Genomic DNA, 23,962 nt, shown 5'->3' with positions numbered 1-23,962 from the left:
TTCACCTTCTTGCTGCCCACCAGTACCCTTAGTCTGCTTAGCTTTCTAACTAAAGACAAACTTCTACGAACTTTTACTACTTAGAAGTCATGTAAAATTATGTAGATCTTGTTACTTAGCATATAATAAACATATTACTATATAATGAATTTGGTTTTCAAAATAATTTGTATTTGAATAAAATCAGCTTCCTTTGTCATTTTATATATTGTTTTGTGTATTTAATAACCTTATCCTGGGAAAGTGTTCATAGAGCTCACCAAAGTGCCAGAGGGGCTATGGTGCAAGGAAAGAACTCTCAGTCTGTTTTTCAGTATTTGTTTTTGTGAAAATAGGTTCTTTTTTGCTTTCATTTTCCTGGGTATTAAACTGTAGGTTGGCTCTTACTTTCTTTTCAGCATATTGAATATGTCTATCCATTGTCTTTTGATTTTCATTATTTTTGTGAAAAAGTCACTGCTAATTTGTCACTCCTTTGAAGATAATCTACTTTTAAAGATTTATTTTTCATCATCATGGGCTTGGATACATTTTCTTATTTATTTGCTTAGCTTCCTGAAGCTGTGGCAGAGTATCTTTCAATAGTTCTGGAAAACTCTGGAAACTGCTAATGCTACCTCTTCATTATCTTATCTCTTTCGGGGACTGTTTCTCTCTACACTTTCACTTTTACATATTTTTGCCAACCTTTACATTATTTGGGTATTTTCTTCCGATTTCCCAGTTGTCTGATTATCTTTTCATCTGTGACTAATCTGCAGTTGTGACTAGTCACTGAATTGTTAATTTAGGTTATTGTATTTTACAGTTTTAGAATTTCTATTTGGTATCGGCTGTGTCACTATTCTAGACCCCATGGATTGGTTTTTTTTCAACCTTCCACTTTCTTTCTTCCAATCAAGTTGTTTTCTCCTACATTATTGATCACGGTCAAATAAAAATTAAAAGGCAATTGTGTTCATAGCTGCCGCCGCGCCGCCTCTCACTCGCCTAGCTCCAGCTGAAGGAGAAGGGGGAGTAAGGAGGTCTCTATACCATGGCTCGTACAAAGCAGACTGACAGCAAATCTACCGGTGCTAAAGCACCCAGGAAGCAACTGGCTACAAAAGCCACTCGCAAGAGTGCGCCCTCTACTGGAGGGGTGAAGAAACCTCATCGTTACAGGCCTGGTACTGTGTTGTGGCACTCTGTGAAATTAGACGTTATCAGAAGTCCACTGAACTTCTGATTCGCAAACTTCTCTTCCAGCGTCTGGTGTGAGAAATTGCTCAGGACTTTAAAACAGATCTGCGCTTCCAGAGCGCAGCTATGCTTTGCAGGAGGCAAGTGAGGCCTATCTGGCTGGCCTTTTTGAAGACACCAACCTTTGTGCTATCCATGCCAAATGTGTAACAATTATGCCAAAAGACATCCAGCTAGCACGCTGCATACGTGGAGAGCATGCTTAAGAATCCACTATGATGGGAAACATTTCACTCTAAAAAAAATTTTCTTCCCGATATTGGTAGTTCTGAACGTTAGATAATTTTTTTTTCCATGGGGTCAAAAGGTACCTATGTATATGATTGCGAGTGGAAAAATAGGGGACAGAAATCAGGTATTGGCAGTTTTTCCATTTTCATTTGTGTGTGAATTTTTAATATAAATGGGGAGACGTAAAGCATTAATGCAAGTTAAAATGTTTCAGTGAACAAGTTTCAGCGGTTCAACTTTATAATAATTATAAATAAACCTGTTAAATTTTTCTGGAAAAAAATTAAAAGGCACAAATTTAATTTGTTATAAGTTTCAAAGCACTGAGGCATTAAACTAGGTGCAACCTGGGTTGACTGTTCTCTCCAGGCCTCCATTTTTTCATCTGTAAAATGAAATTGGGAAAGATGAGCAACTTCTAGGAATTTTGGATCTTACAGGCAAGTAATATTTCCAAAACTGATTTGATGTACATTAAAGAGTTGTCAAATTTTTATGTTTCTAAATGAGGACATTAGTAAAACCACCATCACTATTTCATAAAAGAAAGGCATTTAACACCAACAAATTTTATAAGAAAAGAGAAGTTGGCCAAAATGGCCAACTGGAAGCAACTAGTGCACGCAGCTCTCATGGAGAGGAATGGAAGGGGTGAGTAAATACAGCACCTTCAACTGAAACATCCAGGTGCGTACTTTCAGACTAATTAGGGAAACAACTCAATCCATGAAGAATAGAGAAAAGCAAGGTAGGATGACTGCAACCTGGGAGCAACAGGGAGCCAGGGGAACCTCCACTGCCCAGGCAAGTGGTGAATGAGTGCACAATCCTGAGAATCCACACTTCTTTCACAGATCTTCGCAACCCTTGGGTCGGGAGATCCCTCATGAACCCACTCCACCAGGGTCTTAAGTCTGACATGCAGAGCTACATGGAGTCTCAGGAGAGCAGCCTGTCAGCCACACATGAAGCCCAGGGAGCCTCAGATACTCAAGCTTCCTGGCAGAAGCAGCTGCAACTCTGGAAAAGGGGAAGGTGGAACCTTTATACATACCCCTTAGAAAGGGACTGAATTCAGGGGGCTGAGCAGCAACTGTCTGCAGGTCCTGCTTTCACAGTACCTCGCAGGCTAAGACCCACTTGCTTGGAACTCCAACCAACCACCAGTAGCAGTGTTACACTTCCCTGAGATGGAGCTCCCAGGGGTAAGGGCAGGCCACCATTTTTGCTGTTTCACAGCTTTAGTCATTGTTCCCTTAGGGAGTTCAAGGTGACTAAGGACTGGATTGGTCCCCTGGCACAGCCCAGCAGCTGTATAGAGAAGCAGTCAAACTGATTATTCACACAGGCCCCAAATTCCATTTTTCTTCACTGGGCAGAATATCTCCTGACTAGAGTCTATGGTCAACTGCTAGTGTTTTCTTAACAGCAGTTTCAAGCCTTCCTGGGAGTGACTTCCCCAAAGGAAGCGGGGTGGGGGGTACCATCTTTACTGTTTGACCAACTTTCTCCAAAACCCGAAGGCAAGAAGGACAATCTGATGTGACTGGGGGCTGGAGCAGACTAGAAGCACAGCACGGCTGCTCTACAAAAAGTGGCCAGACCATTTTTATACATAGGTCTCTGATCCCATTCCTCTTCACTGGGCAGGATCTCCCAACCAGGGTCTCCAGCCACCTGCTGCAGGTGCATTCAGGCTGGCAGCAGGGCCACACCTCCCTAAAATGAAGCTTTCAGAGGGAGGGGTAGGTTGCAATCTTTACTGTTTCATATAATACTGTCCAGTAATGGAAAATCTAAGATGACTAGGGACTGGGACGGACCCCCACCGTATTGCAGCAGCCATGAGGAAAAGTAGCAAGTTTGTATGCTACATGGTGCCCATTCTAATATCTCCTCACTGGGTAGGTCCTCCAGGCCTGGATCTCCTGCCACCCTCTGCTGGGACTATGGAGCCAGTAGCAGCTCTGCAACTCCCTGGGAAAGAGCTCCCTGTGGGAGTGGGGGTTGCTATCTCTGTTGCCTTGCAGCCCTTGTCCTTGCTGTCTCCAGGCTCTGGAGAGTCTATAGAAACGAGGGGCTGGCCCAGTCCCACAGCATGGAGCAATCACTGCACAGAAAAGTGGCCAGACTGTTCTCCATACAGATCCTGGTCCTTCTCTTTACTGGGCAAAGACCACTTGACCTGGGACTCTAGCACAACCACCCTGCCTCTACCTGATCACCACAATCAGAGCAATCTAACATTTCTCCAAGAAGAAATCTCAGTCAACCCACAACTGCTCTGCCACTACAGTTGCAGTGGTACCACCCTAAGAGCCCTTGGGCTGGGGAAAAAACAAAGGGCGTAGTCATCACACTGGCACCTCCAGCACACCATAACCAACATATGGAGGAGTCCAGCCCCTTTTCCCTGTGAACCTCCTCCCTCTACTCTTCACCAGACAGGGCCCCTATCTCATGAATGCAGAATATCTGCATACCTACGGTTGAGCATACCCACAGAGTTTCCCTAGGGAGAGGCTCCCAGAGGCATCTGGCAGCCTCTGCCACAGCCATAGTTCTATCCCTGCTGCCCTAGGTCTGGGGAAGAAACAGCCTGAGGGCTATATCCAAGCTTACAGCATGCCACAGCCATCATATAAAGAGTGAACCAAGGCCAGGCACAATGGCTTATGCCTGTAATGCCAGCACTTTGGGAGGCCAAGGTGGGTGGATCACCTGAGACCAGCCTGGCCAACATAGTGAAACCCTGTCTCTACTAAAAAATACAAAAATTAGCTGGATGTGGTGGCATATGTCTGTAGTCCCAGCTACTTGGGAGGCTGAGGCAGGAGAATCACTTTAATCCGGGAGGTGGAGGTTGCACTGAGCTGAGATTGTGCCACTGTACTCCAGCCTAGGAGACAGAGCGAGACTCCATCTCCAAAAATAATTTATCATCCAAAGGTTCTCTGGCATATAAAGAGCAGAAACAGGATGTGAACTTGGGCTGACTAACCCCTGTGCTCTGTGTATGTCAGGACACCAGCATGACAATTCAGCTCTGGTTTGGTCAACATTCACTTCCACATCTTATTTTGTAAGCTTAGTTGTCAACTCTTAGAAGAGCAGCATGCTTTTCAAGCCAAATTGTGCAAGCTAGATGAAAATATGACATACAGGTGGATCCAGACATGGTGTTTGGCGAGGACAAAGTTGAAATGATGGAGGTGATCTAGGAGAATCCCGTTTCTCTTACCCATCAAATATTCCTTCTATTAGGACATCTTCAGCTGCATTCTCATGGATTTTTCTGGCAACTAAAACAAAATGAGAGGTTGTCTGGCAGCAGTTCAAAATGTTCCCTTTCCAGGTATAGTGGCATTTTAATAGAAGATTCACCAAGCTTGAAATACCTTTAGGACCCAAATAAATGTATCACCTGTTATGAAATTTTTTACAAACTATGGCCAGCAGCTGGTGAAGAGATATTTTAGGACAAAACATTATCTAGAGCCTCTGAAATCATACTCCTGAAATATAGAAGAAAATGCAGTTTATTTCTATTAATTGTGGTTTGGTAGAAGAAAAAAGAAAGTGGGTAGCATTTCAGTATTGCTCATTCAGGAGTAAACAAAAGCAGAAACAATCTTCACAATTTAGATGCAGGAGTAGCCAGTCTGATGCCAGTGAGGTGACCTAAGACCCAAATGGTCTTTGATGCTCTAGAGTTACCTCTTCACTCTCTGTCACTCTTCCAGGCTTCTACTTCCTACCCTGCTACCAACTAACTGATTCTTTCCCCCTCCACTTCATTCTCTACCCTCTGCTTGCTATCTTCCCCTGAGAGTTCCCATTTGATGCTACTTTCCTATCTGCTTACTTTTGCTGTAAATCTCATTAAAATCTCCAAAAAGATTAGAGTTGAACTGCAATCAAAGTGTCCCTGCTTGGGAAAGGTCTCAGGGTAAATCACCCTAAGGTCACAGACAAGACCGGGTGTAGTGGCTCACACCTGTACTAACAGCACTTTAGCAGGCTGAGGCTGAGGATCACTTGAGGCCAAAAGTTCAAGACCAGTTTGTGCAAAGTGAAGAAATTAGCATGGTGGTACACATCTGTAGTCCTAGCTATTTGGGAGGTGAGGCACATCTGTCGTCTTTGCTATTGGGAGGCTGGGGCAAGAGGATACCTTGAACCCAGGAATTCAGTGTTACAGTGAGCTATGATTGGGCCACTATACTCCAGCCTGGGAGACAGTGAGATCCTGTCTCAAGAAAAAAAAAATAAAGGACAAAAATTCATACACCATAGAGAACTGTCTAGTTCAGACATCAACCCCTTGTCAAATTGGTTATGACCAGGTTTGCTGGGCCCTAAGGTACAAAATGGGGTGACTTTTGGGTAAAGAACCACTGAAAAGAGGATTATAAAAATAACAGGTGCTTAGAATGAACTATTAACACGCCATGTAGGCACAAACCTGTTCTATCTACTTCCTATCCGATTCCTGTTCAGATTTACTCTTGAGCAAGGCTGGGACTAGGTGAGAGGCCCAGGCGCAGATTTTTTTTTGAAGGCACTCATCTTCAAAGGTTGTGCAAGGGAAGAGTGGGCAACTTGCGGCGAATGCCTCCTTAAATTTTACATCGTAGGCTCCTTTTTCTCACTCTGGTTTTGGTTCTGTTCCTGGGAGGAGAGTTCCTTTCTTGTGACTTCCTTTCACCTTCCATTACTCGAATTTTAATGCTGTGTCTGCCGCTAGTACTGCTATTTCTAATATGAAAGTCCACAAGAGCTCTAAAAACCTGTCTGCTGTTGCATTTCTTGTGAAGATATAATACATAGTCTTCCTAAAGGAACCCTAAAATTAATAGTAAGGATCAATCACAGGTTTTATTTCACCTTAGTAAGGGTTAACTAAAAACAGAAAATTCAGGCATTTTGCCATTTTGATTCCTCTTATATTGAAATAAGCATTAGTAGCTCATGTAGTTTTCTGAGCTGAGCTCCAGTAAACTGCACAAATTTGAACTCTCAAAGGGGAATAAAGTATCTTGTGGATGGAGGGTCAACTACTTTTCCAGAACAGAAAAACAAGGATACATTTTTTTCACTCAAATGAATTGCTTAACGTATTTGAATACTGTAGTCTGTGAGAATTATTTGCATACATGCTATAAGCTGTTTCCAGTATCTATTGTGTTGCCAACCGAGATGAGCTATTTATGATAGCCTAAATGCCACACCTCAAATACATTGAACTTGAAAGTATAACAAATGGTAATTGTAGGGCAAACAATAAGGGCAAATGGCAATTTTTCCCTAGTAAATTAAAGAAAGCTTCTTATCCACATTTAGTAAAACATACCAAGACTTGCAGTGAATGTTTTATGGTGCACCAACTAGATCCCCTCCTTACACTTGTTCCTCCAGCTGGCAGAAGTGTTAGCTGCTCAAGGCTCATAACTATGTCCCTGTTTTGGGAATTGCCATCTGTCTACTGCTAACTCCCTAGCCCAAGGTTATATCCATTCCAAGGGAACAAGCAACCTGCATCCAGTAACTGGCCAACACAGGAATACAAAAGCCAGACTAAAGCTCTGTTTCTATTATAGGCATCTCTTAAGACAGCCTATCTTCACAGTTCCCTGCAGGATCCACTGAGAGAATCACAATTGCATCACAGTTTGACTTTTTTCCTGTCCCAACCTTCTTAACACCTTCACAGGCATTGTTCCCGAAAGCATTCCTCAAAAAAAAAAAAAAAAAAATCTCACATGCAATTTTCAGAATTTCAGTATTTTCTGGGAACTCTAATCTGCAACAGCTGGAACCAGAAGTGATCCTAGGAGCAAACCCCAAAATAAGATTTTGAAGTTGGATAACCCACCAGTGCAAGGAAATGAAAATTTCATCACTAGTGTTTGGTGGAGGATGAATAGCTCCTGGCATTCTATAGGAATGCAACCACCAGCATTTTCATTTGTGGGGAACTGGGATGTGATGCTGGCAGAAAAGAAAATGCCCCAAGAGATGTGTTATCTCAGGTGTGTAAGCGATATGCGGTGTCGTGTCTATAATAGATGGCCACAATTTAAAATATTCCATTAATAGTAAAGAACTGTCCACTATCCAAGAGTCTAAATGAGCTTGCAACTGCTTTGACCAATAGATGATGGAAGTGACCCTATGGGACATCTGAGGATATGTCATAAAAGGCAACACAGCTTTTTCTAGACTGTTTTACCCTTTTTCTACCAAATAGATTATTATTTCTACCACTTTTTCCATGTCCTCATGTACTGTTCAGACACAGCCTTGCTTGCTATTAAAGCACTGTAAAAGGTCACCTTTAAAGAGTCATAAATATCAACTACTCTGAGATTGCCATTCTATGGGGAAGCCCAAGTCATATAGAGGTCCCAGCTAAGCCAAGCTTTTGAGCCATCCTACCCCCAAGCACTCTATTTGGTAGAGGAAACCTCCAGATCAGGGTTTCTCAACCTTAGTACCATCCACATCTTGGGTCAGATAATTCTTCATTGTGGGGAGCCGTTTTGTGCATTGTAGAATGTTTTGCGGCATCTCTGGCCTCTGTCCACTAGATCCAGTAGCACTCACTTCAACTTATAAGAAACAAAAATGTCCCAGACATTACCCAAGTGTTCCTTGGAGACAAACTCACTCCTTTTAGGAACCATTTAAGATAAATTCAGCCCTCAGTCCTGTGAGTAACCCTAAGACATTTGAGTCATCCAAACTTATATCCCAGACATCGTGAAGTAGAGAAAGCAATTCCTCCCTGTTGTGCGATTTCCAAATCCTTGTCCTGCAAGATCTATAAATATGGCTGGGTGTGATGGCTTATGCCTGTAATCTCAGTACTTTGGGAGGTCAAGGCGGGAGGATCACTTGAGGCCAGGAGTTCGAGACCAGCCTGGCCAATATGGTGAAATTGTCTCTATTAAAAATACAAAAATTAGCCAGGCATGGCACACTCCTGTAATCCAGCTACTCAGGAGGCTGAGGCACAAGAATTGCTTGAACCCTGGCGGAAGTTGCAGTGAGACAAGATCACAGCACTGCATCCTAGGCTGGGGAGCAGAGTAAGACTCAGTTAAAAAAAAAAAAAAGTCTATAAATATGTCCTTAAATTTATTATTTTATTTTTTTTTTAATGCAGTACTAGATAAGAGAGCAGGGAAGAAACAGTGATTATAACAATGATGAAACGGGATGACTATTACTAGATACAATCAATACGTTAGAGAAAATACAAACTGACTATGTTTAATCACAAGTTAAAAAGTGAATGTGAAAGCCAGAGGCTCTTCTTGGCAGCATGTAAAGAGACTCTCATCTCCTGAGAGCTGAGGATCAGGTCTCAGAACTTCATTATGAAGTGTCACAGCTATAGAGGAAGTTTAATTCTCGAATTTGGCAAGGGCTATATTTGGAGAAGTAGGGCCCTAAAGACGTGGCATCTGGAGAAATCTGGGTTGATGCTCTCAAAAATACTGAATCCTCAGATGCTCCTTAACCCCCTAGGCCTGAAAACGGGGCCCAACTCTGTTAAGTTTTAGTTGTCTCCATTTGCTTGAAGATTGTTTAGAGCCCTCTGCCTTGCAAGATAATGTCATTTCCCAGAAGGAACTACCTTCCTTTCTTGGTTACCAGGCCAGTAACTAGACTTACGTCACAATTCACTCTAACTATGGAATTGCTGGGACTGTTAAGAGGGGAAAATGACTATACATTTGAAAACTGGAGGTCCTACCTAGCCAATGTGGACCAGCAGGAGTTTGGAGAACATGTATGGGACTGGATCCCTAGGCTGATGGTTCAAGCAGGGAAGAACATATAGAGTTTATATAGGAGCACTTTAGAATAAATAATTTAGCACCTTGGAAAGTACTCTATAGGATAGTATTGCTGCTGTCTGTGATGAAGGCTGTAAGTTTGGAGGAAGACAACACTAAAGATGCCATAACAGGAGGATAACAGTAAAGAAACTATGAACTGGGCCTGCGAGAGTAGCTAGACCACGTCATTTAAGAAAACCCTCAATCCACTATGTTCTGTTGGAAAGCCCAGAAGACACTATATATCAAAGAGATAAGGAAGGCACGAGTGAGAGGGGACCAACATTGATTAAAAGCCTCATGAGAGCTCTCTGTAGGCTATGGCTGATGGTAGGAGATGCTGTTATAGAACTGGGTTCACTGATGGGGTGATGGTATTGACATGTTATAGAATAGGGGAGGGTTTGCTCTGGTAAGAAATGAGCAGCCACTGAAAATTTCTAAGCACTGGAGGTAGTCATGTGCTGTTCCCAGCTTAAACATTTACCTGTCCCTACACTAGATTTCTCAGTAATTTCCCAGTCACCAGGATAAATCCTTCAGTGTGTTTTAATATTTTTCTGTATTTTTCCTTCATGCAGTCTTTTTGATGGTGTTTAGGCCTATATAGTTTAAGGATAAAATTAACATATTTTATTTCTTCTGTATCTCACAGCTCATCTATAAAAATGTGACAGGAAATGGTTCATAGCATCCATCTTTGTCACACACTTCAGATCATTCTCTCTGGCTGGGTACCTTTCTACTTATAATTATCACTCTTTGCAATGCCCGTGAGCTCTTTTATGATATAGTTATTCTTTCTCAGCATTTTCACTAAACTTTTCTGGGGTCAAGCATAAAAGGGCTTATTGAAATTTAGAATGGTCAAACAATTTTTAGACATTTTATCAGCCAAATTGCTATTTTTATCTATGTTAAAATATGCACCCTATTAAATCAACTCTCCAGGGTTGCATGTTCTATAGAATATGTAATTTGTATTCTTTTTAAGATGTCCTGAAACTTAACAGATTTTGCTTAAAGGAAAAAAAGCAAAGGAATGATGGGGGAGGGGCGGTGGTGGTGGCGGGGTGGGGGGAGGAAACAAAGGGCAAAGGAGGCAAATAAAAGCAACGCATGACATGAACTCAGTCAAGCTCCTGCTAACTTTTCTCATGTATGACTGTACTGGTCACGTGATAATTTTACATGAAGATACATCCTTTAGTGATTACTTAGTTCTGCTTGGGCAATATTCGTGGGGTCTGGTTAAGAGACATGTGGCACAAGCTTCTGTGTTTTTGATGTAGAATACATTTGCCTTTTCAAATTATTTCAGGAATAAAATGTATCTGACAGACACCAAAATGTACATGTCTGTGCCCGAGTATGCCTTTAAAAAACTGGAATGTAGCCCTTTATTCTTTTAAAAGAATACTTATTAAACTGAGAAAAGATGGAACATGACTTAAATGTCATGAGGCACAAATTGGAATATCCTCTAATCTCAACCACTTAAAATTTATGATCATTTGAAAGTGGTGCTATCTGGGTTCTAACCTGTAAACTGCTATAACTTCTTTATGATTATTACATTTTGGGATAGCTTTTCTTTAAAGTCTTTCTGCCTGCTTGGTTGTTGCATCTCATTTACTTAAATCTCCTCATTGAGACTCATATTTCTATGTGTCACATTAGTGTGGATAAAGAGAAATGAGTTTTTGTGAATGGCCTATTTCTGCAAACTTGGACTAAAATTTTCCATTTTGAAAGCTTGCCACCCCTAATGAGAAGGTAGCTCACAGAAGCAGAGAATAAGGAAAGACATTTAGACATCATAGAGTTCACATCTTTTATTTATAATGACAAATGAGAGACTAAGAGGTCTGGAGATCATCAGAGATGGGAGAAGAACTTAGAGTTCTTAACTCTTGGGTTAATTTATCTTTTCTGTTTTTACCTTCTCTACTTACTGCTTCTCCTTTCTTTTCAACTCGGTAGCTTCTGCCCTCACACATAGAAACCGCCACTGGGATCACTGTCAGACATTAATCTTCACATGTTCTAACTTGGTCTCACCAAACAGATATCAGTGCTCCAAATAAATTTTAATTAGGACGTTTTCTGAAAAGTGCTACCATAATCTAATCACACACCAAATAGTATACGAGGGGCTACCTATGGCTTTTTTTTTCCCCCAATAATCTACTCCTTACAGAAAACTCTAAATGTACTTTTTGATTCTGAAAACTTTAGATAACTTTTTAAATTTGGGGTTCAATATTAACTAATCTCAGAAGTTTCCTATTTTATCAAAACTAAAATGTTCCTTTAAACAACTGACTACCCCTGACTATTTTTCTCTACCAATCAAAGTTTGAATCACTGGTTTTTGTCTGTTCATATTTTTCCAAAACTTCTTCCCATCTCAACTTTAACCATCATTTAGGACTGGTTAAATATGTGAATCTTTGGAATTTTGGTGCTACTGACAAAAGACAGATAGCTTTTCATTAACTCCACTCTTCTGGAATAGCTCCCCTGTGATTGCCTTTCTGGTGTGCCAGAGAACTTCTTTTTCATTTTGACTTTCACAGTCCTGTTAACCTTGAATCACACTGGCCCAGGTCAACCATGTCAACAATTCAATGAATTCCAAATTATAGCTAGCAGCCAGACTGAAAAAGTATTAAACTGAAAATAAGCTGCCCCAGGAGTATGGGTAGACTAGGGGAGACAAAAAGCCACAACTCCATTCCAGGTGCAGGTCCAAAAGAACCTTCATGACTCAAATTCCATTAGGTTGTTTTGCCCATATTGAAGACTATTTGCTTAGGAAAATCAACAAGCTAAAGGAGATATAAAGCTGCATTTTCAAATGCCTCTGTTGTGTAATAGTTTAACACCATGATGTCTTTCTGTAGATTTAGAGGTTTCTCTGAGTTAAAGTGTTACTAATTAGTTTCACTAGTATTTCTATTATTACTAAGGCAAGATGTTTTCTTTTTGAAATATAGTTTACTAAAAAGTATAAAATAAATCACTTGTATTTCTATCACCTAGATGAAAAACTGGTATTTTGTTTGGTATATATAGTTAGATTTTTTTCTATGAATGCACACACATATGCACATTACAAAATACTGAATTCTACTGTAATAACACTATTTACACTTGAGTATTCTTTTATATAAAAATTCTCCTCCTGAATGGTTCCATTGATTCTATTTAGACATGGCCCAATATCATCAATTTGTACTCATTTCTAAGTAATTTCCAAATTTGAGGCTCTTACAAATACTGTGGTAACCATCCTTGTTTCCCGTCTTTACTCATTTGTCTAATTCTTCCTTAGAATTTTTGTATGTTAAATTTCTGGATCAAAGGGAATATACATTTTAACAGTTTACATGTGTAGCGCCAAACTGTCTGGTAAAGTTTGTGCCAGTTTAGACTCCTGTCAACAGTTGATGAGTACCCTCTTCCCACAGTACATCACATGCTAATGAAGTTTAGCATTCCTTTCACATTTGTTAATTTGAGAGATAAAGGGGAAATTTTAATTTTTCAATTTGCTTTAATATTGGTAAGGCTGAACATGTTTTCATGTTGTGTTAAGTCTAACAAGAAAGTAAAGCACAACTTAAGTACAAATTAGGTCTAAAATTGCATTTACTGCCTTTCTTATTTCAGTTAAGTAAAATCAGTCTTTGAGATCAAATTAAGTGAACTTAGAAGATTGCTGAGCCTTCCAAGCCTCTTACAATGAGTAATGTGTATAAGCACTTGTTTTATACAAAGCATTTTCCCACATGTATTGAATTTAGTCTTCATGATGACACTGTGCAGTAGGTTCTACTTTTTAAATAAATTTTGTCAGTGAGAAGACAGGAATAAATAAGGTAAGTAAGTGGCAGAGCTAATATCTGAACTTAAATACTACCTCTAAAATATGCTCTGAAGCTCTGTTATTCTGCTGTTTTCTCTGTGCACATACCTAAGACACAAGATACCAGGTTGGATGTGAATATATAAAACAAGTTTATGTTTAAAAAATATTTAAATGCATAGGCTAATGCACATGGGTTGCTTGCGATACATAAATAATGAAAAGGCTGCTGCCCTGAATGACAGGAAAAGTCAAGATGAAAAATTACATGATATTGGCTTATGATAATGAGGATTAAAAACATGAAAATCATGGTATTGACTTAGAAGACCAATCATCCAACAAATGCCAGGAAATACTATTTGTCCTAAACCAGTACAAAGTAAGAGACCTGAGTTCCAGTGGGCAAAGCCCTGCTTATCTTTGATGTGATGAAGCTGTTTGTCATTCAAGCCTCACTAAGTGTATTATGTGCTTTCTACACTCATGGAAATCAATCTTTTCTTTGGATTTAGAAGGCTTTAATTCCACCTCTTGCCTGACCTTGCTGGGATTACAATTCACTGTATCTGCTAGTGATGTTATTATTTTCTAAGTTTGATTTACAGATCTGAGGAAGGAAGCCAATAATCTCTTTTGAGCCAACAGTCAGATATTTAGCCTACAGTAACTCCATAGGCAGGTTATAGCATCATCATTTTCATATGAATAAACCCAAACTGGAAAAATAAGGTTCCTGTATTCAAGGAGCTAAAATAACACTTGAGTGACTGGCAGCCCTCTTCCTATTAACTTCTTAAATATTTAATGCTAAAAAGCTCAACCACAAAATGTGATAAGAATAATCACAGCAAAACAAGCAAACAAAAGTTATTTCTTCTACTGATACCATTGGAGATATCCTAGCGTCTTACTGGCCCAGAAGAGGTAAGATGGAAAGATGATTGTTTTAAAAATGCATTTTCTATGGGATGTAAATTTCAGTTAAGACAAACTTTTACAAAATTCTCTTCCAAACTCCAATTGCTTTTCAATTCTTCACACAACTATGTAAATTCTCATAGTGGAACTAGTTATCTTTTGCTCTTATTTTTATAAAGGAGTTATTTTTCAGTATTATAAAATAGTTTTTTCTTCTATTGTTGCAATGAGATGAACATATACAAGTTGTATTAGACTCAACATTGTCTCCCTTCATGCCAGAGGACCAATAGCAACAATCCCAACAGTAAAAATACGAATGCACAAATGCCACTCCTTAGATCAGTGCAGCTTCTAGCACCCAGTTTCTTTTACTGATTTAACAAAATGACAAAAAAGTTAAGAAGTTTGACATGAATGTTTTTGTTTAATAAGTAGCCACCTGCGTCCTGTAGAAAACAGACACTTGACCCTTGATGGAGCTTCTGTTCAACTTTATATCATAGGAACACATAGGTCTGATAATTTTTGCCCTCATCTTTAATTGCTCATATACAGGGGTCCCTGGCCAGTGGACTGAAGGCTTCGTCTATGATGACAAGGGTCAGCTCAGGGGACGTTGGGGAGGGCATTTTTATTTTTGTGCTTGTTGTTTGAGGTTCTGATCCCTGGGTAAAGAGGCCATTTATCTTTGTAAATACAAAACATTTTTGCCTTTTCCAGTATTCTGTTAACGGCAAAAGAATGGAAGTGAAGTTTTACTGATTTTTGAGACACTAAAAATATGTCAATAGATGAAAATCCAGTAGTTCTATATGCTGCACTGCTCTGCCCAGGCTGTGTTCTGAATGTTTGATTTATACTTCAAAGGCCCTCTCTAATGCAATTATTGGAGTCCAAATAATTTAACGTTCTGGAGAATCATTATTGAAAGGTTATTGTTAGCCAGCTAGTAACCCCCGGGACAATTCTAATCCATTCTTGTTCTAGCTACGGATTGACACCATCTGGGAACAATCATTCTGAATCCTCAAAGCCTAGCCCAGACTTCCAGGTCAGCATGAATGATTCCAGGAATCTCTTAACTAGATGTCACTCCTTTCTCCCACATAATCCTGAAATAGAGTCAGTAGAATTCTAGGACATGTGCTAGGCAGTGGGTGGAAATTAATCAGGTTGTATGTGAATATGCATCATGGAGGGAAAGTTATTCCAGATATTGTTTCCTAGTATTAATGCACTACAATTCTAGTGTAAATACTACTGTTTTCATATGCACTTTTAGATCAGAGAACTGAGGTTGTGGGAAATTGAACTATGTCCAGTTTGTAAGTGGAGAAGCTAGGATTTGAACTTGGGCAGTCTGGCTCCACTAAGCTGGCTGTCTCATCTTTGACATCCATGAGCAAACCATGCATTTGCCTTGTTGGGGATTATTATCCAGGACCAACCCACTAGTGTTCAAGTATTCTGGTAATGGAGGAGAGATTTATTATTGATTTAGACAACAAAAGAAGGTAATATGCATCTCTGAAAAAAATACAGAACAGAGGGAGAAACGGCCACCTTCCCATCACTCATACCTGAATGGAACTTCAGGAGGGCTAGTGCTGGTGAGAAGTGACTCAAAGTCTATAAAAGCCAACATGCTGTTTGAGAGGCGTTATGAACCTGTCATTGGTTGACCAAGTTACCAGTCAGACTCATTGATATTCCTGCAGCATGACAAATCCAGCAAGGTTGCAGAATGTTACCCAGGTAACTATTACTGTGCTAGGGCTATTCTTGTTTCCTTTTGTTGCCTGCAAAACATAAGTGCAATTACCTTGTTGTTCCTTTTTTATTCCTTATGTCCTCTTACTGTTAGGCTCGTTCATTCTATTCTTTCCTTGCTGTTAGCAAGATGAAAAAGCCTTCATATTCCAAGGCTTTCTATTGACCTTTGGGACTTAAGTCTCCCAACAAGGGAAGAAAGCATCCTTGAAATAAATGGGGATTCATGAAATACCTCAGGCTTGTGGAGGAAACAAATGACTTGGTTCTTTTCAACTCGTAGCACTCAGCAGGCAGAAAAGCAGCAATTTGAGATTTCAATGAGTCTGGGAGTCTCACAAGATAATGCTGAGAGTCGGCAAAGATACTAGTGAAGTATTAGTGCTACAGGTTTAAAATGTTCTTACTTCCCAGGGTTTAAAAAAATAGGACAGCCACAAGCTTATTAAATTCAGGCTGCCAATGGAATTTCTTTTTCATTTATCAATTTAGGGGGATTTTCCTTGTTTTTCCCGTTTTGATTTGGCAAACAGACATCACTGATTGCACATATTCATGAAAAGCTCCAGAGAAATGAAAATGTCAAGCTGTAAGGGAGAAGCAACATGTCACAGAGCAAAGATCATCATCTTGGAAGGAAGACAGATTTAAGTTTGAAGTGCAGATTGAGCAGTTAATTTTATCTTGTTAGGAGAGTCATTTAATACCTTTGCTTTTCCTGAAATAGTACACCAGATTCCTAGCTTGCTTTTTTCTTCATCCACTGTTACCTGCCACACTTATAATTACATCTAAAATGAATTACAAATTCCTCACTATGGACTAGGAGGGTATACGTCTCTTGCCTTTTTTTTTTTTTTTTTTTTTTGAGATGGAGTTTCGCTCTCCTTACCCAGGCTGGAGTGCAATGGCGCGATCTTGGCTCATCGCAACCTCCACCTCCTGGGTTCAGGCAATTCTCCTGCCTCAGCCTCCTGAGTAGCTGGGATTACAGGCACGTGCCACCATGCCCAGCTAATTTTTTGTATTTTTAGTAGAGACAGGGTTTCACCATGTTGACCAGGATGGTCTCGATCTGTTGATGTCGTGATCCACCCGCCTCGGCCTCCCAAAGTGCTGGGATTACAGGTTTGAGCCACCGCGCCCAGCCACGTCTCTTACCTTATACCCCATTAATCTTCCTTCATCATTCTCTTCCAGTCACACTAGCTTCGGTGGACTTGCCATTTCCTCTGCCTGAACCTTCACTTGGCTTGCCTCTACCCTGCATTCATTTCTCCTCTCAAATTCATCTTTTAAGATCAGGCTTCCCTAAACTAATTGTCTAAAAAAGCACCCCTCATCATTCTTGATTCCCTTATTTTGCTTTATTTTCCTTCTTACTTTTTATCTACATCTGATACTATATTGGCTTACACGTCTGCCACTCCCTCCACCAGAATGTAAACTCCATATGGGCATGATCTGTTTTGTTCACCACTCTATCCCTAGTGTCTGGAGCAGTGCATGGGCCATAAAAGGCACACAATTATTTATTGTATGTGTCTTGGTTTCTTTTTTAAAGAAAATAAAACCTCTTTGCAGTATTTGTGAAGATTATAAACAATGCATTAACCGGATCTCAAAATCCCCTAGTGCTTCCAGGCATAAAATGTCTGTGCCTCACTCTTTACCAATTTGTGTGTACTTGAGTGGACTTCCAACTTTCAGTGTATGCCACTCTTTGCCTGAGGGCTATTGCTGAACACTTGGAAGGACATAAGCACCTGAGAGATAACACTCCCTTCCCAGAAGCCCTCCACCTCTCAAGTGTTGGTGCATAAATGTCCCAGTGCTCTTGCCCTCAGGATAACTCTGAGATGCGTTTTGCACCCTTCCCAGAACTTCTCTGCAGGATCAAGGTCTAGCTGATCACAGTGATAGCTATGTACATGACTTCTTTATTGGCTGCCTTCTTTCCAGGGTTTAATAAAATAACTGCATTGAATCACTGTCTCAGGATCTGCTTCCAGGGGTGCCAAATGGAGATGTTTAAAGAGTGGTAGTTATTAATATATAATAACTGTTTCTAGCTCTCAAAGTGAAGGTCAAATCTGCTCATCAATTTCTTGTATCTGAATATATGTAACTGTACACCTATTAAAAATAAAGGTGTATTTCTGTGATATTTCTATGAAATGACATTCCTTAACATCTTACAGCAGTGCAGTCCTCATCTGTTATATATTTGTTTTCTGTTCTCTTCGCAATGATTAAGCTTGATTATTTACATCTGGAATATCTATTTGATTGGTATGTTCTCAAACATGGCCTTGTCCCAAAACAGTCTATATTTGGGAGTGATCAGGCACTGATACTCTAAAAATGTTATCCAATTATCTCTTATGTACCTAATAAAGCAAACTCTGGTAAATGTTCCATAATTTCTCCATTTTTCTCAATTTCACTGGCTTTCACCAGAGTTCTCTAAAGTTCTGTATCATGGAGTTTTATTTTCATCTTGAAAGTCTTTCATCCCGTTTTGTTAGCTTTCACTTATGGGTTCTCAGTTTAAGTTTAGCAACATGAAATATTTTTAGTCATACATCTTAAAACCTCAAGAGGTTGTAAACCAAATAATTTCAAAGCATGTATGTGAAAAATATTTAATGTTTTAAAAATCAAGGCTAAAATGGCTATAAATTAAGTGTTAATACAGTGTAGTATTTGCATAAAGATAGAACTATAGATTGACAATACAGTCCTGAAACAAATTAATGTGATATTCGGCAAAGGTGCCAAGACAGAGCAGCAGAGAAAAAAGGGTCTTTTCAACAAATGGAACAGGAACAATTGAATATTTATATTTAAAAATTATATCAACTTGGATTTATACCTTGCACCAAATATAAAAATCAGCTGAAAATGAATCGTAGACCTAAATACAAGAACTAAAACTATAAAAAACCTTTGTGGCCTTGGGTTAGGCAAAAGTATCATAGATACACAGAAAAAGCATGATCTGTAAAAAATTCGTAAGTTGTACATCAAAATTTAAAATGTCTGCTTTTCAAAAGTTGTCATGAGGACAAAGAGACAAGTCATAAAGTGGTTAATTAAAAATACATAGCAAATAAAGGACTTATCCAGAATATGTAAATTTTTATAATTCAATAAGACAAATTCATACAAAAATTGGGCAAAGAAATATTCAGGAATCAATTCTTATGAATGGTCACCACCTATCTTCACCTGTCAGTGTCAATATAATTTCTAAATTAAGTATTGTGGTTTTCATGTGGCACCTGCTTCTGCGGAGGCCTTAGGAAGCTTCCTATTATGGAAGAAGGCACCAACCAACCAACCAACCAACCAAATAAGCAAAAATCCAAACAAGAAGATCCACCTCAACCCACATCTTGTATCTCATACAACTGCTAACTCGAAATGTACTACAGACATAAATCAAAACATAAAACCTCTAAAGGAAAATTTAGAAAACCTTTGAGATCAAGTTAGATTTTTAGATACCACACCAAAAATATTCACAAAAGAAATGTTGCTAAGTTGGGTATTATACAATTTGGAAACTTTTGGTCTGCAAGATGCACTGTTAAATGAACAAAAGGACAAGCCCCAGATAGGAAAAAATATTTACAGACATTTCAGACAAAGGCCTCATATCCAGAATACATAAATAATTCACAAAACTCAAAAATAAGCAACAATCAATTTTAAAAAGTGCTAAAAATCTGAACAGACATTTCATCCAACAAGATATGTTGAAGAAAGATAACCATATAGAATGGTGCTCAATGTCATTAGTTGAAAAACACATTTTAATACCTAACGAGACACCCTGCATGTACATCAGAATGGCTAAATACAAACCAAAGTGATTGTGCCACTGGAACTCTTATACATTGCTGATGTGAATGAAAAAAATCACAGCCACTATGGAAAATATTTTGTCAGTTTCTAATAAAATTAAACATGTGTTTATCATTTGACTTGGCAATCCCACTCCTAGAAACTTACTATGATGGATAATTTCGTATGTCAACTTCACTAAGCCATGGTACTCAGATATTTGGTCAAATACCAGCCTAGATGTTGCTGCAAAGGTACTTTTTAAAGATGAGATTAACATTTACATCAATAGACTTAAAGTAAAGAAGATTGCCTTCTCTAATGTGGATGGGCCTCATCCAATCGATCAGTTGAGGGCCTTAAGAGAAAACAAATCCCTAGAGGAGGGAATTCTGCCTTTAGACTGCCTTTGGATTCAAGCCGCAGCATCAACTCTTCTCTGGGTCTCTATCCTGCTGGCCTACTCTACATGTAGATTTTGTACCTGGCAGCCTCCAAAAAATCACATGAGCCAATTCCTTAAAATAGATGTTTCAGTCCCCTTCCTATTCATTCTATTTCTCCAGAGAAGTATGACTAAGATATTGGTACCAGAAGTGAGATTACCATCATAGTATTCCACACAGCCCTACTGATGAAGTGAGTTTCTTGATAACAAATCAAGTGCAGTAACAGATGCATACTGATGAAATTCACTAATCTGTCCCTGTTCTCCACCAACCTGAAGCAGATGGCTTGATTGATTTGAGCTGCAATATCAACTCCCTGCCAGCCTATCCTGTAGTTTGGACTTGACAACCTCCACAATCTACCTCTCTTAATATACACATCATACTGGCTATCTCTTTTATATATACAATCAGTTTCTCTGTATAACCCTAATATATTTGCCCAAGAGAAATGAATATTTACTTTCACACAAAAACCTATATAATATTTACAGAAGCTTTGTTCATACTTGCCCCACTTTGGAAATAGCCCAGTTCCCTTTAATCAGTGACTGAATAGACTACTTATTGTACATCCATAACAATGGAATACTACACACCAAAAGTCAAATTGATTCATATGAAACATGTATGAATCTTAAATGCACTTGTCTAAGTAAAAGAAGCCAAATCAAAAAGGCTGCATGTTAGATGATTATATTTATGAGATTCTGGAAAAGGCAAAACTATAGAAATGTCAAATGAATCGGTGGTTCACTTGGGTAAGGGGCAGGTGGAAGGGTTGACTACATAGGAGTAGTTCAAAGGAATTGCAGTGATGGAAGTGTTCTGTTATGAATAATGGTGGATATACAGTGCTATGCATTTGTCAAAACCTGTATCTGTTTACCTTGAAGAGTTAGTTTTATTGTAAATATTTTTTAAATCAACCAGGATTTGATTGGAAACCAAAATGGAATGTAAATGTCACAAGTGAATCTGTTACAAATGAGTAACAACTACCCTGAAAAGAATGAAGAAAATAACTCAAATTACTTCAGAAACCAGCGTTTTGGGACTGGATTCTTAAGACTGAAGACAAAAACCTATTATGTAAACACTGAGTCTAGTTGACAAATTGTTTTTCACAAGAGCACAAGTTAGCAATTATAAAACTTAGTATATACTAGATTGAACAAATGAGTAAAAATATTGCAGATGAGATCCAGGTTTTTCACCTTGGAGCAAAAAGTTGTAAACAAGGGAAGTGGAACATCTAGAATAAACCCATGTCGCTATTGGAATCACAGTTACCAATCTGAATACACACATAGATAAATGCAGAAATAAATAGATGTATATATAATCATGGCATAGCATACATAAGCATATTTCCTGGTTGTGACTTCGGAGAGGATAATGGCAAATCAATTGCAATGAGCACAACTAGTACCCAGATCTTACTTTCTAAATGCTATTTTACAATCAGAATTCCTTGAAAAGTGGTTGATTGCAGAACTAGAAAAAGATGGAGATTATTAGCGTGCCAAAAAATAAAGTGCTTTTAAAAAAAATTGAGGGCATGTCAAAGGGCACAAGAGCCAATATGAAAAAGTTCTCAATGGCCCAAACTAGAAAAATTTGTACAATAAAGCTGATGACATTATAATATAACCCAAAGAATACTGGTGTAAGTACGTGAAGAAATGAGGGAAAGGGAAGCTTTATCTCATAGAATTCTAATGAATAAATGTAGAAGAAATGAGGGAAACAGGAAATCACCATGATAATGCCACTGTTATAATTGTTTTAGGCAAGATCCACACCCTCACCCCCCCCCACCATGGATGGTAGATTTAGTTAGCAAGTCTGAGGAGACACAGGATATTTTCATAGACTCAAAGTATCTCCTCCACAGTATTTATTAATTACAAAGTGAGAAATAGAGGAGGACTCAAGATGGCGCTGTGAGAACAACCCAGGATTGGAGCTCTCGTTGAATCCGCAAAGAGGTGAGTCGGAATTGCATTTCGAGACTGATCTTTGTTGCCCACAGAATGGGGAAACTCCCAAGTATAAAAAAGACACGGGACGCCAGGCAGTAAGTCTGCCTGGCGAAGCCGGCAGCCGGGGCGGCGGCGGCCGGCCCTACCCAGCAGTCCCCACAGGGCACGCTTGTCCGGGTGCCCTGTTGAACCGGCAACCTGAGACTTGAGAGGGCTGGACTTGAGACTGAACGAGACTTGGACAGTAGGCCAGCCCAGGGGATTGCAGGGACAGAGCGTTTGGGGTACCCAGTGGGTCGAACAAAACCGCGATTTCAAACTATCCCAAGCAGACGGTCCGAGACGCTCTGTGCGGGAGAGGCGTCCACCACTACTGAGGCAACCCGCCCCAACTGAGATACACGCCCACTGCTGACGCAGCCAGCCATTGCCGAGGCAACCCATCCCTACTGAGATACATGCCCACTGCTGACGCAGCCTGCCGTTGCCGAGGCAACACGCTACAACGAAGAGACTCCGCCGCAGGGCATGGCGGAGACCACAGCAGAGCCTGCAGGAACAAGGCAAATCACACAACAGCAGGGCGGAGACTCGGCAGGCAAACAGTGGCTAGTCTGCCTCCTAGCTGACAGGACACCTCAACAGATATCGAAAAATAAAGCCCGAACCCCCCAACACAGAGCATTTGAGAAAAAAAAAAAAAAAAGGGTTTTTTTAATGAGCTCTGTTGCAGCAGAATCAAACATAGCAGCCTAACAGCCCTGAATGAACAACAGAGCTCACAGCTCAGAAATTGAGCTCCTAAAAAGAACAGACTGTCTCCTCAAGCAGCTCCCTGACCCCTCTATATCCAAAAGACTGACATTTGGCAGGCATCATCCTGGGACAAAGATAGCAGAAAAAGAAACGGGTAGCATCCCTTACTGTGCCACAGCTGCTAGAGGTGCACCCCAGACAAGCAGGGCCTGGAGTGGACCTCAGCAGTCGTACAGCGAAGGGGCTAGGCTGGTAGAAGGAAAACCAAGTAACAGAAATACTTCATCAACAAACTGGGTGTCCACTCAGAGACCCAATCGAAAAGTCAGCAACTACGCAGACAAGCGGATAAACACACAAAGATGGGAAGAAACCAGCGAAAAAAGGAGGAAAACACCCGAAACCAGAACACCGCCTCCTAGAAAGGACCAAAACTCCTCACCAGCAAGGGAACAAAGCTGGACGGAGAATGACTGTGACGAAATGACGGAATTAGACTTCATAAGGTGGATAATGAGAAACTTGTGAGCTAAAAGAACATGTATTAAATCAATGCAAAGAAACTAAGGAACTTAAAAAAAGATATGAGGAAATGATAACAAGAATGGATAACTTAGAGAGGAATATGAATGAATTAAAGGAGCTGAAAAACACAATACGAGAACTTCGCGAAGCATGCACAAGTTTCAATAGCCGAATTGACCAAGCAGAAGAAAGAATATCTGAAGTCGAAGACCAACTCAATGAAATTAAATGAGAAACCAAGATTAGAGAAAAAAGTGGAAAAAGGAATGAACAAAGTCTCCAAGAAATGTGGGACTATGTGAAAAGACCTAACCTACGTTTGATAGGTGTACCAGAAGGGGATGAAGAGAATGAATCCAAGCTGGAAAATACTCTTCAGGACATCATCCAGGAAAACTTCCCCCACCTAGCAAGACAGGCCAACACTCAAATGCAGGAAATACAGAGAACACCACAAAGATATTCTGCAAGAAGAGCAACCCCAAGGCACATAATCGTCAGATTCAACAAGGT

At 39.8% G+C, this 23,962-nt stretch overlaps 1 protein-coding gene across 29 annotated transcripts in view; it reads right to left on the bottom strand.

The window, feature by feature from the left end:
• Positions 1–23,962, bottom strand: part of LOC128929302 (uncharacterized) — a 397,062-nt gene that overhangs the window by 135,467 nt on the left and 237,633 nt on the right. For 5 of the 29 annotated variants that reach the window (XR_013524979.1, XM_078345949.1, XM_054243038.2 and 2 more), the window contains one exon: positions 4,715–4,775. The exons of the other annotated variants lie outside the window; for them this stretch is intronic. Coding sequence is in view for 4 of the 5 variants with exons in the window: in XM_078345949.1 (XP_078202075.1) it covers positions 4,715–4,775 (61 nt within the window). In the remaining variant the exon portion in view is untranslated. The remainder of the gene's footprint in view (positions 1–4,714; positions 4,776–23,962) is intronic. 29 annotated transcript variants of the gene reach the window in all.

Source organism: Callithrix jacchus, chromosome 12 (assembly GCF_049354715.1).
Source record: "Callithrix jacchus isolate 240 chromosome 12, calJac240_pri, whole genome shotgun sequence".
Classification (NCBI taxonomy): Eukaryota; Metazoa; Chordata; class Mammalia; order Primates; family Cebidae; genus Callithrix; species Callithrix jacchus.
The sequence above is the reverse complement of the archived record's forward strand: the minus strand, read 5'-3'. Positions and strand labels throughout refer to the sequence as shown.